This window comes from Pipra filicauda, unplaced genomic scaffold, assembly GCF_003945595.2.
Source record: "Pipra filicauda isolate LSUMZ 115617 unplaced genomic scaffold, ASM394559v2 scaffold133_size2016399_pilon, whole genome shotgun sequence".
NCBI lineage: Eukaryota > Metazoa > Chordata > Aves > Passeriformes > Pipridae > Pipra > Pipra filicauda.
This window is the reverse complement of record NW_024103807.1, coordinates 1438074-1456606: the sequence shown is the minus strand read 5'-3', so window position 1 is coordinate 1456606 and position 18533 is coordinate 1438074. Positions and strand designations below refer to the sequence as shown.

General features: G+C 42.5%; 1 protein-coding gene across 2 annotated transcripts in view; it reads left to right on the top strand.

Moving 5' to 3' along the window:
• The window catches only part of CUNH11orf49 (chromosome unknown C11orf49 homolog), an 81928-nt gene that overhangs the window by 60291 nt on the left and 3104 nt on the right, over positions 1 to 18533 (top strand). Inside the window, exons 4-7 of one of the 2 annotated variants that reach the window (XM_027719520.2) lie at positions 6119 to 6203; positions 11700 to 11785; positions 14120 to 14315; positions 16211 to 16320. In XM_027719520.2, the coding sequence (XP_027575321.1) occupies positions 6119 to 6203; positions 11700 to 11785; positions 14120 to 14315; positions 16211 to 16320 (477 nt within the window). The remainder of the gene's footprint in view (positions 1 to 6118; positions 6204 to 11699; positions 11786 to 14119; positions 14316 to 16210; positions 16321 to 18533) is intronic. The other variant, XM_039378292.1, reaches the window with a different exon arrangement.

Below are 18533 nucleotides of genomic sequence, written 5' to 3'. Positions count from 1 at the left end.
TGTCTATACACTTAAAGAGCAGAATGAATCCTGGGGTACACATCTTACATGAATATGCTTATACAGCTTAAGAGGAAAGTGTGTGACTGCTTATTCTTTATTGTGTAGTTTAGCTTTATTTGAGCTTCCATCTCAAACTACAGGGATAATTATGTGACCTGCTCCTTTGCTTTTTGTTTTTTAAAAAATAAGGAAAATAAATTTTTAAAATTAGGCATATGCACATCTGAGTCTGGTTTCTATTTATATCTCTTCTTGTCAGTTGAAAAAGCAAATCAGTAAGAGAAACAGTCCTTGAATGTTTTTATTTTGTTTCAAATTCTAATTTAAACAGCCATTCTCTCAGGAACAGATCTTTTTCATGATAGGTCATAAAATCTCCCAATGCAAAATTTTATGAATGATTAATTGAAAAGGAATGACTTTTATTTTTAGAGTAGAAAGTGTTATGAGAAAGAAATGAGGGGTGTACACAGTATATTGCTGTTTAGGTCCTACTTATGGATTAATTTTCCTAGAATTCTTGGCTTTCTGTTTGCTATAAGCACTAGATGTATGGAGGAAATTAGGCTATAGGTATCTTGTGAACAAGGCATGTGCAGAGATGCCAGATGTTCGTTGTGAAGTTCCAGTATTATCAATACTCATGTTTTTGTTCATTTTTTGTAAAATTGTAGCTCCTTTAGACACCCTAAGAACATGCACACTTTTATTTTTAGGGGCTTCTGTTTGTTTTTGTTCTTTTCTACTAGGTTGCAATCTTGCAGAGATATAGAAAGAATCCTAAGGATGTGATACTTACTTATACCAGAAACACTAAAAAACTAAAGGCCAGGAAAGACTCTTCCAACACTTAAAGAAAAATAAATTAGTCTGTTCTCTGTTATATTTCCAGGAGACTGATTTACAACTCTCTGACTTTATGACTCTTGAATGACTTCATGCCTGTGGTAAAGCAACCTGTGGAAATTGTGTGTCCTACCATAATTCAAAGGGGACAGCTACACTGCACAGGGCTCCAGTCTTCTTGGATACTGGTTGTACATAAAAAATGATGGGAATAGGGAGCTTTAACAAGGCAATCCTTGTGTTTCTGGGAATTTACCAATGTGACTTTTTGGGGCAGATTTCATACACCAGCTGCAGTATTCTTCTACTGCTCTGGGCATTTTTAAAGTTGTCACGGTGTTGTGACAACATTGTAGATAGCTATTTCTTGTGCTGAAAGCAGCCTAGATACAGCAGCAATTCAGTCTAAGTCCTAAATATTTATTGGTGTCCTGGGCAGATTTTGCAGCCTTCACTGAGCTCCAGGCTTCTGTGGCTAGGCTGTGAAAGATAACTAGTTTTAAGATAGCTCAGGTGTGTCTACACTTCACACACACACTGACAGCAGCATAAACACATCATTTAGCATTCCTGGAGTTTGCATCACTTCGGGTCAGGTGCCATCTGTCAGCCACATACAAACCAGAAACGAAATGTAAAAAACAGTGTAATATGCACCTTAAAAGCCAGGGAAATACAAAGCAGCTGCCCTCATGTTTCTCAAATGTTGGCCATTTTTATCCAGAAAGTGGTATCTTCTAAGACTTCTTTCTCCACTGTATCTCTGAAACATGAGAAAAAGCCCGCTTCAGGCACTAAAAGACAATAAACTACTCACAGGACAATTAGATCTGTAGAGAAGAGTTAGGATTTTGCTAGTGGCACAGCAGCAGCAGCAGTACAGGCTGGGCAAGTGTTTGAAGACCAGTAGAGCAAAAATTATGCTGAACAGTGAAAAGTACTTCCTGTTAAGCCTCCCAGCTCCTTCTTAGTGAGCTGTTGTTTTAAAATTACTTTGGAATTGGTATTAGTTGCTTTGCAGTAGAAGAGCAAAGTGTTAGTTTAGCTGTATATGAACATGATTAACATGAAGACTGCAATCTCCATCCTTAAGCACATGGTATGACTGAGTTTCCTCCACTGCAAGGGCATGGTAGAGTGTGTATAGCTCATTGCCCTGTGCTGTGGGGTCAGATTTAAACACTCCGTGATTTGCTTCATTTGTTACTGGAACTTGAGATGCAGTAATTTGTGGTAGCAACCAAAGTAGCAGTTGTGGATTCCAGTTTTCACTCATTCTGACTGGTACCTTCCTTCTTTTCTTTCTTTCTTCATCATGCAACATTGAACACTATTTACTCAGCTGTGGCCTGGAGACAGGAAGGAGCAACGTGGTCATGCACCAAAACTGCTTTTGTTTATTCCAAGCAGCTCTTGGCAGACAATGTGGTGTATGGGCAAATGTAATTTTCGGCATGGTCTTCACTGACCTTGCTGTAGGGAATAGGAAAACAGTCATCACAGCAAACTGTAGATACCTCCTAAGGTCTGTGGTGATCCCACTTCCTGTGTAATAGGTACCCAACTATAGTCTGAGAAATTGATACGATTTCTTGGTCAGGCGCCTGGGTTGTCTACAGGCTGAGTTGTGTTATGGCCTAAAAGAGTCTGCCTGTGTACTTCAGTGAATAACTTGGCGCCATTTCCCCAGGAGTAAGAAGCAAAGGGCTTCTTTCTTTAGAGAAGGAACTTCTCTGCACCACCTCAGCTTTGTGTGCAGTTCCCATCTAAATAGACCATTTGCTCAAAGACTGAAACCATAATTAATTCCACTTTAATTGACAACAAACTTCATGTTCTAATGTACTCGTTGCAGAGGATCTCTGCCACCCTTTCCCAAAGTCTTTTGGAGCAGACTTCTGCTTTTGTTCTATGTTGTTTTGTGGTAGAGGACTAAGTATGATGCTATGACTTGCTATGAAGAAAGAGAAGAAAATAATTATTTATAATTATAAATAATTATAAGTTTTAAAAGTATGTTATTTCCAGCAAGTGAGAGATCTCTATTTATGCTTCAAAAGTAAAGCTTGCTTAGGACCGTGTTGCCTTCTGAAGCTGCTTTTGTCTATCAACCACATAAGGACTGAGAACGAAGTGCAACTTTCTCTGTAAACCTCATCCTTCAAAAAAAACCCCCTCAAAATCTTTCACCTTCAAGGGGAAAAAAGAGGAGGCTAAAAATCAAAATCAATGAAAAGGGGCTTTGCTGATTAAAGTGGGCAGATTATCCTTCTAGAGTCTGCCTGTTCTGAATGCACAAAGGATGCTTTGTACACCGCTGGACACCGCACTGTGAAAATCTAAAGAGGATCAAAGCAGAGCAACAGATATGACTGGGCTAAGTAGGGAGAGATGTAGAGGGTAAGGTAAACAGATTTAACTTTACATAAATGTAGTTACCCATAAATAGATCGAATAAGATACAATATGAAGAAGGGGTTATTATAATGATCTGTTGACAAATGAAAGAAAAAATAATGAAGAGCAAGAGGTATAAGGATGCATAAATAGGAATTTTAACTTAAGCAAACAAAAAATGGAAATTGAGTATTGCACAAAGCTTCTAAATGATGTGACTCCTTCAGACCAACATGCAGACTTCTTAGCAAAGTTCAGAAGTTTAATAATACCCAGCATTATTCAAAACCTTGAAGAGTAAAAGGTCCATATTGTCCATACTGTCAATTATGAGAAAGTGTCTGCTTCAAAAAGAGCTTTTTTTCTGTTCAAATTCTCTCTTTTCCTGTAACCTAATTCCTATGCTGGGCCTGTGGAAGCTCACAGAATCACAGAATGGGTCATATTGGAAGAGACCACAGTGGATCATCTGGTCCAATCTCCCTGCTCAAGCAGGGTCATCTCAGAGCACATTGCACAGGATTGCATCCAGATGGTTCTTGAATATCTTCAGTGAGGGAGACTCCACAAACTCTCTGGGCAATCTGTCCCTGTTCCTCATGTTCAGGTGGAACTTCCTGTGTTTCAGTCTCTGCCTGTTGCCTCTTCTCCTGTTGCTCGGCACCACCGAGAAAAGACTGGATCCTTCCTCTTGACACCCTCCCTTCAGACACATTGATGAGGTGCCCTCTCTGTTGTCTCTTCTAGAGGCTGAACAGTCCAACTCTCCCAGCCCATGCTCATAGGAGAGATGGTCCACGCCATTAATCATCTTCATAACCCTCCACTGGACCCACCCCAGGAGCTCCATGTCTCTCTTGTACTGAGGAGCCCAGAACTGGACACAGCATTCCAGGTGAGAGACCTCACCAGGGCTGAGTACAGGGGCAGATCACCTCTCTTGACCTGCTGGCAATGCTCTCCCTAGTGCCCCTCAGGATACCATTGGCCTTCTTGGCTGCAAGGGCACACTGGTGGTTCACGGACAGCTTGTTGTCCGTCAGGACCCCCATGTCCATTTCTGCAGAGCTGCTTTCCAGCAGGTCGGCCCCCAGCCTAAACAGGTGCAGGGTGTTGTTCTTCCGCAGGTGCACGACCCCACATTTGCCTTTGTTGAATTTCAGAAGGTTCTTCTCTGCCCATCTCTCCAACTTGTTGAGGTTCTTCTGAAGGGCTGCACAGCCCTCTGGGGTATTGGCCACTTCTCACAGCTTTGTGTAATCAGCAGACTTGCTGAGGAAGCTCTCTGCTCCTTCATCCAAGTCATTGATGAATAATTTAAACAGTATTGGGTCCAGTATTGAACCTTGGGGGACATGAAACTTGCATGTATCTTACATGACCAGATAGTTTTCTTAAGAACTTAGGAAATAAAACTTGGGGAGCTGGGGTTGTTTAGCCTGGAGAAGAGGAGGCTCAGGGCAGACCTTATTGCTCTCTACAACTACCTGAAAGGAGGTTGTAGGAACGTGGGTGTGAGTCTCTTCTCCCGAGTAACAAGTGACAGGATGAAAGGAAATGGCCTCAAGTTGCATCGGGGAAGGTTTAGATTGGATATTATGAAAAATTTAGTCACTGAAAGGGTTGTCAAGCATTGGAATGGGCTGCCCAGGGAAGTGGTGGAATCACCATCCCTGGCAATGTTCAAAAAACATGTAGATGTGGTGCTTAGGGACATGGTTTACTGGTGGACTTGGCAATGTTGGGTTAATTATTTGACCTGATACTCTTAAGGGTCTTTTCCAACCTTCATGATTCTGTTATTCTAAATTGTGGCTGTCATCTGGAACAAGGTTGATTATTTGGATGAGAGCCTAATGAAGACTGAGATGTGTCTGTGGCAAAAGAACTCATGCTCTGTACCTCAGTCCTAATGCCTGTGCCCTTGTGATCCCCTCCCTGACAACTGCTTGGCTCTACTTCCACCCCTGGCTCTTTCTTCCATACTTTGCATTCTTCTGTATATAGAAGTACTGCAAAATTGCTGCTGTTCAGCTAGTCTTCTCCTTAACTCCAGTCCACAGCCTTTTGGACTATGAACATACAATCATGTAGGGCTTTTTGACATCAGTATGTTTCAATTCCCTTGGGATTCTATAAGCTTCCCTAAGAGTCACCTCTTTTAGACTCCTTTTGCTGAACCACAGAGGCCCTTCTTGACCAGTTTTTCACAAAGCTGCTCTATAAAACAGGAATCATTTGATTGGTTTTCTTGTGTTTTTTGGATCTTCGTTCTGTGCTTCCTATAATACAGTGACCAGATTTGTACACATTATTCCAAAAGAGACCATCCAGCTGCCTTACCGAATGCCAAAGTAATAATGTCTGTGGTTTATACTCTGTAGCCTTCCATACACAACCCAAAAACCTTGTTTGCCTTTGTTACTGCTGCCAGATGTTCTGTGGATGATTTTCAAGCGTATTGTGGGGAATGTCACCATGCCAGTGAATTTCAGCAAATTTAAGCAACTTTGAAATTATTTCTCTTTCAACATGGTTATATTCAAGTTGAACCGAACTGTGTTCTCACTTGAAACTGCCCTGTGTTGGTTACCCCTTTTTCATGTTGAATCACTACCTGTTACCAGTTTCTCTGCAGGAGCCTCATCAATACAATTTCCTCTTCATCAGCCCTCTTTTGGATTGTCTTTGCTGGAAACTCCATCTGAAGAGCCCTGCTCTTAGATTCTAGGGAGAAGTTATATTATCATTAGTACCCAGACTACTTGAATTGAGAGTAAAGGGAATATGAGGGTTTTTTCCTAGAGAGAAAGCAAGGGGAGGGAACGGCTTTTAAAAGAATTACGATGTTCTCACCTCTCTTTTCCTGCAGATTTGCTGACAGCACAGGAATACCACTGCCTGCTGCAGCTGCTTTGCCCTGACTTCCCAATGGAACTCACTCAGAAAGCAGCAAGGTGGGTCCTCATCCTCTAAGGGCAAGATTAGTCCTACATGCATGGACTAAGGAACTAGATCTGTGGGTAAAGGTATGAACAGGGACCTTCAGCTTTTAAGGTTTGGGGAAAAGAGACACCCAAGAATGGGGCGTTTTTCTAGCAATGAGAAAGAGTATGTATTTAAGATATGCAGAGACTGAAACATCAGTGCAGAATGCTGCTGCTGGCTGTCCATGCAGATAAAAAATTATTAGCCAATGTGTTTTTAACTGACATGATTTTTAAACTCTATTTCAAACGCCTTTTACCATTCTTAAAATGTGTTCCCCCTTGCCCCAGCTTCCTATGGTTGATCACATTTAAATGGTACTAACCTCTGAAGGATTGCCAGTGTTTTAAAGTACATTTGGTAAGAACATGGTAGCTAATCTGTTTGAAATTTTATTTTAATCTAGACAAGGCAAAAAGCAGATAGTTGGCTCAGGGCACTGATAATGTGATATGGAATTTTTTACTGATTGTGCTTGCTGATTCCAGTCCAGCCCAGGCAGTTGATTATTAACTATCTGATAGTGAAAATGTAATAAGGTGCGTGCATCTGTTGTTTGGGGGGGGGGTCAGTTCAGATCTCAGTAGGAGTGTGTGCACTCACACATACATATATGATCACAGCAAGATTACTGAATAAATGCTTTCATTCCTAGCCATCTCAGCAGAGGAGGCATGGAAATTTAACTTTTGTCACGGTCCTAAATATGACAGTTGGGAATAGAGTCCAGATACATGATCAGAATATTAGCTGCTACCTATGTTGTTCATGGCCTAAATAATGAAAAGGTCCTATTCTTCTATTTGTCATTTTGTAATCTTTCTTTACCATTAGAGTCCCATGAAAACTATAATAAGAAAGGAAATTGAAAAAGAGAAGTGTTATCCATCTGCTAGTGCTTCTACTTGGCTGATGCGTTGAATTCTTCCCAGGCTCCTAAGTGATGCTATCCAAACTGAACTGCAGTTTAATCTGTGTTGGTTCAATTACAACTAAAAGTTGAGAGTCACTTTTCCCTCCAGCTCGTCAGTGGGCCTTTGGAGTTCAGTTGCTTGGCCCCCAATGCCAGACTAAGAAAGAATGCTAACCCTGTAGCAGAGATATGTCTGCTGCTTCCTTTCATGGAGGTACACAAGCACCAGTCCCATGTGCTGGTGTGTATTTCATAGGATTCCAGCTGAGCTGAGCAGGAATTTGTGATGATGCATGCGGTGAAGGAGACTTCAGCATATCTACACATGTTCTGATGTTTGTGTCAAGGAATTTAATCCACAAGACTGTTGTAAACTAGAGGCCCCATTCAGGGGCCTGCTGCACTGTTGTGCGTGTGCCATAGAGACAGACAAGCCGGCTTTGGGAGCAGGTGTTGGAGAGAAATGAGATCTCTGTCAGAGGCACCCAGGCTCAGGTGGGGATGACCTCACTCCTACTTTTGGCTGGCTAGAGATTTACTTACACATTGCTATTATTCTGTTACAATCTATGTGAACAATTTTAATAAAACTTGTCATGTTTCTGAACCGTCTTTCTCTTTGCTTACAACTGGTGCTCACTCTCTTGTCCTTTTTCTGGTCTACATTTCTCATTGTCCTCCTTGGTCTCTGCCAGTTAGAAGAGTGAACTTTGCAGGCTATCTTACAGCACCAGTTGATCAAGCCCTTGCAAAGCATGAGTGTCACATGCAAATATACTGACAGTGTTCCTCCTTCAGTCTGCTCACCCCCAAGGGTTGTGCTGCTAATTTTCTTTGGAAAGGAATTAAACAAAGTAGCAGCGGGAGTAGTCACAGCATTCACTGATACAGCCAGGACCTGTGTAATTACTGGAGCTCTTGGGAAGAGCACAGTCGTAGCTGTAGTCTTTGTGCTGCATGACTGAGATGATCTCACAGCACGGTGCAGTCCGCTCGTCCAGGAGCTGTTGCTATGCACTGATAACAAACACTGGGACTAAGATCAGGAAATGTCAGAACATAAGAACAGGGGCTGCAACAATATAGGTTTTATTCACGTGACATCTGAGAGCTCCATTTTTCTGTTCCTGGTGCTACACAAATGCAGAAGTCATACCCAAAAAAAAGAATCATGCTATCTGTGTCTGTGAGATTTCTTGGATGTTTTTTTTCTTCAAAGGGTTATAGCCATTAGCAGATTAAAGATTTTAATCTACAGAGATACCTTTGATGTTCAGAGACACCTTTTGGCTTTCTGAATCTTGAAATTGCAGAAGGAAAGAAAATGAAGGGATCTTTCTGGTTTGATGCTATGATTTCAAGATCTGTACCTGAGCGCTGACTTTTCCCTTGTTAGAGAAACACAAGGAACTCACTACCCACATTTGAGTAGCGGGGAGCAGAGTAATTCATGGCTCCTATGCTGTTTTATGTGATGTGGGAGGTCATGTTGCACTGATCGGTGCTAATGGAACTGGGGCTTGCAATTCAGTACCCCTATCGTTAAAAGATTATCTGAGAATGCAGATCATGCCCTTTCTGTATGTTTTGCTTATTTTTGCCCCCATGTATCAGTAATTAAGCCAAGTCCCTGAGGACTCATTTGAGCCAGCTTGGCCTTCAGACAGATTGTGTCAGTTAGCCTTTTCAATGGTAGCAGAAAACGGTAAAAGTCCTTTCAATGTGCCTGGTCTAGAGTTTTTCCTGGGGACATCCTGTCTAGTCTGGATTTCTGAGATTTTAACCACAATCAGTAGACCATAAAGTTTCCCCACTGGCACCACAGCAAGGCTTTCCTGCCAGCCAAACCTGCTTGAACCCTGAAAGACCACTACACCCTTTACCAGAGTCCCTCAAGTGTAGGCATTTTTCTTCCGTCCTTTCCAAAGTTCCTTCTTGATTTTCATTATTCATTGAGTGCCACCTAACTAACTTTACTAACTTTGTAAATACATCTGTTCCCTGAGGGCTTAAAGTCTAAATTGGACAAGAAAGAATGAAAAAAAAATCCCTTGAAATATGAAATACCTGGTGAACTCTCTTGAGTTGCAGTTCAGACTTTCAGATTTTGTCCTCAGTTTTGGTCCTGCTGTCTAGTTACAGTCCTTAGCTAGGATGTTCTTCTTGCCAGATATTCAGGGAAGAGGTACAGATATGTTGCATATGATGCTCTCCCAGCTTCGAGAGCTCATTCAGCTGGCTATGTGGGGAAATAGCCAGCTGCAGTCAATCTCCTCATAAATGATTGTACTGGATTTAAAGACTTCTCAACATTTCCGGCATGCAGACTCCTGGGCCAAGCGGAGTCAGTAACCCAGCACTAGAGTGCACCTGCTTCTATTTAGATGCTCCTCCATCACATATGTGCTGTATAATCTTCCTTAGAGGCTCCTTACTGTCTTTAACGGCAAAAAATGCCCAGGAAATTCTCATACCTCTGCCTACTTCCTCATGCTCTCCTCTAAGTAAGAGACTGGGACTTGGTGCTGCAGAACACAGCCATTGACCATAGTTTTAGATTTAACAAGTGAAACGATTTGAGTATTATGAAGGTGATGTAATATTCTCTCTGTGTATAACAAATATGTAAAAAACCTCTCTGCTGTTGCTCTCCTTCATCTTCAAGATGGAGAAATGCACTGGGGAAAGCTTTGGTGCTTTAAGGGTACCTGGAAGACAGACCATCATTTCAAAGGAGGAAATGCAGCTCATCAGTGATGTGGCCAACTGCATTTCCACTGCTTAAACAGTGGTTGGAAATGCCACTGGCTGAGCAGTATTGCCTGAGAAGATGCTCTGCCTGCCAGCTTCAAAGCCATTTCCTTGATGTGGCCACTGACAATCTCAGTAACATGCTTATTAGTGAGAATTAAGAACTGAAGCTACTGCTTCTTTAGAAAGGATGAGAGGAGGCTTCTGGAATGTAATAAATAAATCAGAAGCACTTTGACATCTTCAAAGGGTTTTGTTTTAAATACTGGCTTTTCTCCTGGGGACCCTCTCAGTCCCGGTCTTTCTTCTTTGAGATAATTAATTCAAGCTGCTCTACATGTTTGATTTTGCCATAGTGAACAGAACTGAGTGGCAGGGAAGTCTTGCAAGATCTTATGTTCTTCTAGGTCAGCCTCCCACACAGCTCCCTGGAGTCTTTTATATGAGACAGAGCAGTGTTTCCCCAGCAATGTGTTTAGACAACTGATGCTGCAGAGTTGGTCTGTGGATTGCATTTGTCCCTGTGTTCAAAAGGATCCTAATAGATGACTGGTATTTTGGCTATAGTGAACTGACAGTCCTTCTCATATGACACAGTGTGCCAGATACAGACTGTACAGGGTTAGTAGACCTACACAGGTGAGAGAAAGTACCAAATGCCTTTCTTTAGCATTTTCTGAATGCTCTGGGGTTTCTTCCATCAAAGTGGAATATGCTCTTCTGTTTTACAGTCTAAGCTGTCATTGATAGATGTCATTTTCCCCACTTCAGAGACTGACCTTTTAATCCTTATGTAGTGGCAGTGACCAGAGCCTTGGTTTTGTTTTCATTTTTATGAAAGCTTTTGCCCTAACTTACTTCTGAACTCCACAGATTTTTTCCTGAAAGGAGTTGCACTTTGCTATCACTTATATTTCATCTTTATGGCCTGTGGCTGATATTTTCCATATTCAAGAAGTATGCTTCAAAATAGGGATGCATGCAGCTCCCTGCATGCACCTGGGACTTAGCAGGGAGAAAGAGGACATTGTCACTTGTTCAAGAAGTCTTCAGTTGCCATGAAATTTGACCTGATAGTCAAATGATAGACCTGATATGAAAAGAGACTGATTCATTTATCAGGAGGGGAGGATAGGATGTTCAGTGTGCAATTAGAAAGCTGATTGGTGCTGTTAGTGCAATGTTATTTCCTCTGTAGTCAAGTAGATTTGTTTGACCACAGATTGCGAATTAGCAACTGTAGTTATCTTTATGAATCTGAAAAAGTATCTCAATTTGATGAATTCTGGTATACAGAGAAATAGCATGACTCGTTCTGCTTATACCAGTTTACTACTTGTGTAACTGTCCTGTCTGTAGTCACAGTTAGTCAGGAGTTGGAGTTCGATGGTCCTCGTAAGTCCCTTCCAACTCAGGATATTCTATGATTCTATATAGTCATATGAACCAGCCTTGCAGTTTTTATACCAGCATTCATTCCATCATGTCCACCAGGCTTTGAATGCTTGACATCCATGTCACACTGCTCTGTTCACACTGTTGCTGAATTGTGTGATAGCACTGACATTCAGGATCTTCTCCTTGCTTCAGGTTCTTAAGCTGCCTTCATTTGGTAGTAGGGCATCCACATCCATCCAGCAGTGGGTGTTCCTATTCCTCTCTCCTAACTTCTTATACTGGGCCACTGGCAATCCTCAGTTGCGCACAGTTCCATGGCTGCACTTTCTCTAGAGCTGGGGCTCCTGGTTACAGACTTAAGTTCTTTTGTAGATGCTAAACTGTTTCTCTCATCTTGTCATAGGATTGTGCTGATGGATGATGCAATGGATTGCCTGATGTCTTTTTCTGATTTCCTCTTTGCTTTCCAGATCCAGTTCTACTACTCAGGTAAATGCTGGGAAGCTGCTGACCATCATTGCAACTTTACAGCTTCCCAATCCTTGCACTTTTTTGAAACTTGAAAGGATATGTTTTTTCACAGAAAATATATAGATAATAGAATCTACTGATGAAAGGCATCACTGATGTCAAGAGATTAGCAGGCTTCATGAGTAGGTTCCAAATTTTTGTGAATAACAAGATACCTGCTACTGTTATGTCTTAGGCATGTATTTGTCTTAGCCTTGAGACATAAATTTCCAGCTTCATCTAGACTGTGTTAACACCTAACAATTAACTTTTACTAGGAATTTTTTTTTCCTTTCCTTAAGGAAATTATTCAACTGTGCTGGAGACAGGATAGGAAAAACCCATCAGCTGGTGCCTTGAAAGGAAAAGGAACTGGACAAATTGATACAATTCTTCCCCCCAATACTTGCCCAACTATGAGTTGGTTTCAGCTCAGATAGTTTCTGAACTGGATATAGTTTCCACAGGTTTAGGAACCCCCAGAGGACTCCACTACAAGAACTTCTCCAGCCTCCCCTTGAAATCACATAAATTTGCAACCTCCATGATACCTTTTAGCAAAGAGTTGCACAGGCTTAGCACCTGTCCCATGAAGAACCACCTTTCTTGTTTGACTTGAAAGCCCCTAGTTGGAAAGGGAAATGAACAGATAATGCATGTGAACATTCTTCGTATTGTTGGTCATTTGTTATATTCTACCCCTCTCTCACCAGCTGGAGTATTAACTAGATGGGATACTACTAAAATTTTTTATCAGGAAAAGTACAAATCAAATAATATTTGTTTGTGTGTGTGTATATTTTACAAATGCTCACCCACACATATACATCTGGAAAAATCCCCAGATATTTTTAAACTCAATTCAGAAGAAAAGGTGGAGAAACTTGGATGAGCATTTCCTTTATCAAAGTTAGATATGCTCCCAAGCACTGGGGACTGCTGGTTTGCCACTTTCTCATCTCCTGGCATACTGCACCTTCTAACATAAAACTCATGGATTTCTGTGTGCTCCCACTGAAACAGCTCCCTCTGATTGATGTAGCTCACAATTGGCCTCGATGAGGCAAAACGGGCCAGGTCTGTGTACTGGGAGACACTGGCTAGAAGCTGTGGTAAACATAGCCTGTGTAAACTTGGGTGGCCTGCTGATCTGATCCAACCTGTCAGTTCCCATCTTTCTGGCAGTTAAGACTCAGCTGCTATTCCTAATGCAAAAATCTCTTTTTCTCATTACTTCTCTGTATATACTTCCCCAATGCATATCACAATTCTATCCATGGCAATTCACTGTAGACAAACAGTTGAAAACGATGATTTTGGGTTGGGCAGAACCAGGCTTGTTGGGCAGAACCATTAGCCAAGGACAGAAAATGTGTTTGGAAAGTTTTTCTCTGATATAACAAATATTTCCACTGAGCTGGAGAACCTCAGCAGCGGCCTCAGGGCCTGCTGACATCCTGACTTTCCTCTCCACCCACCTCACACACAGAATTACATTTCATTCCCTTAAGACTTAAATGCCACTTTAGTCTTCAAGAGCTTGTTCTTGTGTACACACACTCAAAGATCCCATCCCTGTCCTGTTCACTCAGGCATGGTGCACGCACACAGCCTGTCATACGCTCTCCCACCAACCCACACACATGCAAACCACTCCAAATGGAATCTAGATTTGTAAACTGCTGACCACATCCATAAACAAACTTGTTTAAAATTAGACTCCTGCAGTAAACAGTGGGTAGTACGAGGAGCCTGGGGAGAGGCTTTCTGCCAACTCCAGCCCTGACCTGCCCTGGCCCTCCCTCTAGATCTTGTATTATATTTACTTTGGAGCAGCACAGAGGCAAGCTGGGATACAGCCTGGAACCCTAACTAACTTGCTCCCTTTCCTCTTGTTGCAGTTCATTATAGTTTGCTCCCAACTTGGGATGAGTTCTTAAATGATGAGTGGCAAGAGATGGAGAAGGAAACATTTTAGACTTTGCGAACTAGTTTTGTGTTTGACATTAGCTTTCACACTCCACTGTTTTATCCATGTGCTAGCTAACCTTTGTACCCTTCAGAAGAATCTTTTTCAACGGAGTGGCCTCTCATAATCATCCTGACAGAAAGAAGCCAGGAACTTCTATGGAAATGGCTGTTTGGGCCTACCTAATATCTGATCTGAATAAGCAGGGTGCTGTAGAGTTGTGCCTATTTCCTGTTGGTGCTATGTACAACACAGAATGACAGTTTAATCCAAACTCTGGTAGGTCAGGAGGATGCTTTGCTGGTTATAGCCCTGAGTTTTAAAGTCGCTTTCTGTTCTTTCAGAATTCCTGGAAAGTGTGGCTGGCATTTATCAGGATCTACTGGCTGGTAAGAATCCAAATACTGTGATTGTGCCAACATCATCCTCTGGGCAACATCGGCAGCGCCAACCCCCAAATGACTGCAACCCACTTGAAGGGGTAGAGGCATCTCTCTTCTACCAGTGCCTGGAGTCCTTGTGTGACAGATCAAAATACAGGTATGAATGGAGTCTAAAACACAAATTTGAAGTCTCTGTCTCTGGAAACCCTTTGTAAGGATGGAGCTGTGAAGAAATACAGGACTTTGAACAAGCTGTAACTCCCACATGGATCTCATTGGAGAAGTACGAAGGGAAACATCATAGCTGAACAGCTTAAACCAAATGAAACATGGGATTTGAGCTGATTCTTGAAGTAATGGATTGATTTGGGTCTCTGCTCTCCTTCTCACTTCTGCATTGACACTTTCATCAAGGAGAGATCCATTATGAGTTAGCTAGAGGAGATAAACAAGTGCAGTTGTGTTCTTGGGAGTTGAAGCCTAAGAAAGGCTCACTGGGATGGATGGAGTACGAAGCCTTAGTACCTAGGCAAGTTCATCCTGCCAGTCTGTACCTGAGCCTGTGATGGAGTTGGTCTCCAGCTACAGATCCCAGGCACAAGACTAGCCTTAGTTCAGCAGAGGATGGAGCAATACTGGACCTTATTGTATGGCTTTGACAAACTCTTTCTTCATAGTTTCTTGCAGGTAGCAAGTACACACCCTCCTAGAAGGTCATGGCGTAGATCCACAAAATGACTCAGGACACAAGTTCCATCTGATTTCTGCTTAATGTGCCTGAATCCAAATTTGTGATACATAAAATTACTCCTGAACTGCTGTCCACTGCTATAGATATCTAAGCATGGAGTTAACAGGTTGTTTTGTTCTTTTAAACGGCAAAAGCTCTACATTCCCTGTGTGTCCTGAGAACTTCAGATGGGAAGGGTGCTGTGAGCCTATCTGGCAAGTCAGGCTTTGCCCAGTGCTGTGAGGGGAGCTGTTCCCAGCCTTTCATCCAGTAGCTCAATACTCAGCCAGGCTTTGGTAACCACCTTTGCCTAAGGGATCACCAGCCCAGACCCACATCTCCCAGGGTGACATTACACCATTGACTGTTCAACACTTGGTCTTTATGAGGCAGTGTGATTTTGCATGAAATCCTTTAAGCAGTATTGGGCAACAGCAAGAGTCACTATGAAGATATTGCTTATAAGTCAGGACCAGGGGTTAAGGTGAGTGTAGGTGAAGGGAACATGTCATTTTAAAAACCTAAATATTGTTTTCTTGTAGGGGCACATGTCCTTATATAATAAGGAAAATACAAGCTCCTTGTGAGGTGGTGAACAAAGAGGTTTTATTTCAAATTTGGCACTGGTTTTATCCCTTAAACCCATGTGACTTCTTTGAGCAATAAGGTTGTCTATGTCGGCGCATGCTCCCTCGGGCACTCTTGCCCTGGTACATCCCCTGTACCTTAAACACGCCCCCTACATTTTCTGACATATTTAGGCTGTCATTGGAGAGGTTTTCCTGCCCCTTGGATGGCTATCACTGATAAAAGGATGATGACAGCATCCCTAAAGCATTCAAAAAATGTTTAGATGTGGCAGTTAGGGACATGGTTTAGTGGTGAACATGGTGGTGCTGGGTTAACTGTGCGACTCGGTGATCTTAGAAGTCTTTTCCAACCTTAACACTTCTATGATTCTGAGAAAGTTTATTGACTTCTAAAAGAAAGTATTTCCCAGATGATTTTTGAAAGAACATGCTAAGAGTTGGGATATGTGTGCCTCTGAGTGAATCTAGGTTTTCCTCCCTGTCCTTGGAATGGAGACAGGTAAGACTGCTCCTAGGGATGTACCCCAGCTTGAAGATCTTGCTTAGCAAACAGGGAGCACATGCAAAGCTCAGTAAGCAAGCTGGTGCCTATTTGTTTTAAACTGAGTCAAGGAAACTTGACAGTGTTAGAACAGGCAAAAGGGTTTATTTCTCCAGTTTGAGCTGAGTCTTAGAAAAAAAAAAGATTATAATTTAAAAGACAAGATGACCTCTTTGTCTCTCTTTTCCTAGCTGTCCACCTTCTGCTCTTCTGAAGGAAATGTTGAGTAATGCACAGAGAATGACCTTCTATGGATTCCTTGTGGCACTTGCAAAGGATCAAGGGATCAATCGAGCCCTAGGTAAGACTCCCATGAGTTATTCAGCTCTAGATTTTCAGTCATTCTGCATTTCTGTGGAATTTCCTCTGTAATTATGCCCCACATTTTACACTGTCAGGAAGAGAGCAAAGGAAAGTTTTTCATCATTTTGTTGATGGATTAACTTTAAAAACCTAACACTGTGCCTTACTGTCTACTTGAAGCTGTGGAGCTTCTTCAAGGATAAAATTAGATATGAAATGTTGCCCTAAGATAGTAATGTTTTGCCTCTTGAATAGCTGATAATTTTAGCAGAACTGTTGTTTTAACATATTTGGCTGTAAAAGTTGGGCAGAGTTAGTCAGGAGACAAGTAAGGTGTCTGGCTGGTGTCGACCATACTGAACTGAAGTCCCATCCTATGTTTTAGCCCTTTGTGCTTCCACAGATTTTAAATGGCTGCTCTTCTCTACAAGAAAAGGAGGGAAGACCTCCTTGGCTCAAAGGCTTATAACCCAGTCTTTCCCAGCTCGTCCCCATCTTCCCTCAAGGCAGTGTGATCTTGCCAGTAGCAATCCTGCTGAAAATCTGGTGATATGATAAAACACAAACTGCAAAAGAAATCTGTACTAGACTGTTGTGGGAACCACAGGGATTACCAAGCAGCATCTCACTGCTTGTTTTCATGTTGTGCTAGTTCAGAGCAAGGAAGCAGTGCAAAGCCCCCTTTGCATTGGCAAAGGGGAGCATACACAGTTCAGACTCACAGTTCCATATGTCCCCCATATGCCTTGCTTACTTCCTCCTCTTGCAAAGGGGAACAGAAATGGCTTTTTGTGTTTGACAAGGCTGTATCCAGGAGGTACATTTAAATGGGGAGAGCGGGGGGGTGGGGGGAGGCTGAGTGTGTTCCCAAACACTCATCTTCACTCATGTGCACTCAGCAAATCATCTGGCCATCAAGAGTAGTCTCTCTATCTTTGAGTAGGTATCCTCTTCCTCTACTTCTAGGCCTGAATGTGTGCCAGTCCCTATATTACAAAGACAAAACTCAATGGAAAGGTGTACTTTGCCTGAGGGCTGCTTCTTTTGCACAGGTGTGTGTCATAGTATGGTAAAAGTGTGCCCTCCCTGGCTGAGCCCCCTCCTACAGCAAACTATTTGAGCTGCTAATGGTCCTCTGGGGCAGAGCTGCTTACACAGCAACATGGAGATTATATATCAAAAGTGGATGAATACAGCCCTGCAATCCCCTCTGCAAACAAGCTTAGGAAGCTGGGAGGAAGGTGATGCCTGGATGGCAGAAAGCAAAATCTTCCTTTGCCCTATGAAATCCATTTCTAGTTGAGCACAAAGAAAACAGATGAAAAGAAAAAGAAATCCTGCCCACTGCCTCCATTGTGCCATCTACAAAGTGTGTGGGTTTTCGTTTCCATTAATGTGGGCCCGTCCCCTGGCCCTCTGCCAGCCTCCTGCTGAGGCCTCTCTCAGAGGAGGGGCAGCAGCCACAAGTCTGACAGGTGCTAGTGTTTTGGCAAGGAAAGGAGGATTCTTTTCCCGGTGTCTTTTAATCTCTCCTGAAGGGTGATTTCAATAGTCTTTGGTCTGTAGGGGATCACAAGCTCCCTAAAGCCCTTCAGCAAAAGCAGTTTCAGGCAAAGGAGGTTTCAGTCAGGTTGCCTGCCTTCTCTTTGGTCTCACAAAGCCAGTAGCCCCTCTTGAGGAAGAGGGCTAGAGATTAAAACAGCTTGTTCAGGCTGGGGCAGTGCTGATGAGTTTGCCAGGCAGATTGGAATCTGCAGTGTAACTCCAATGTCTGTGTTGATTTGTGAATTTTCTAAGTGCTATTTACTGACTCTTCCAAGTAATTCTTGTGCCCTAGAGACCTCACTGTGCATTCTGCAAATACAGAAACAAGTTAAGCTTTAGTTGCTTATTCTTTTAATTGAGCCCATGAAAGGAAGGAGGCTGGGACACTAGCCTAGACCTCCTGACACTGTGTTGCGGTGCCAGGCTTTCCTGTTCATTTGCAGACAAGAACTAGAGAAAATGGGAGAGTCAGTTCTGGTCTAAACTGATTCTAGTTTTTACGCACTCATTGCTCCTTCAAGGGAAAGGTGCCAGGGCCAGAAAACAGCTTTGTGTCCTCACAGGGAGTACAAAGCCCCTTCCCAAAGGTATTGCGTGTAGCACCCCGGTCTCCTGAAAAACAAGAGCATTCTTCACTGCACTGTTGGTACAGATTACCAAATGGGT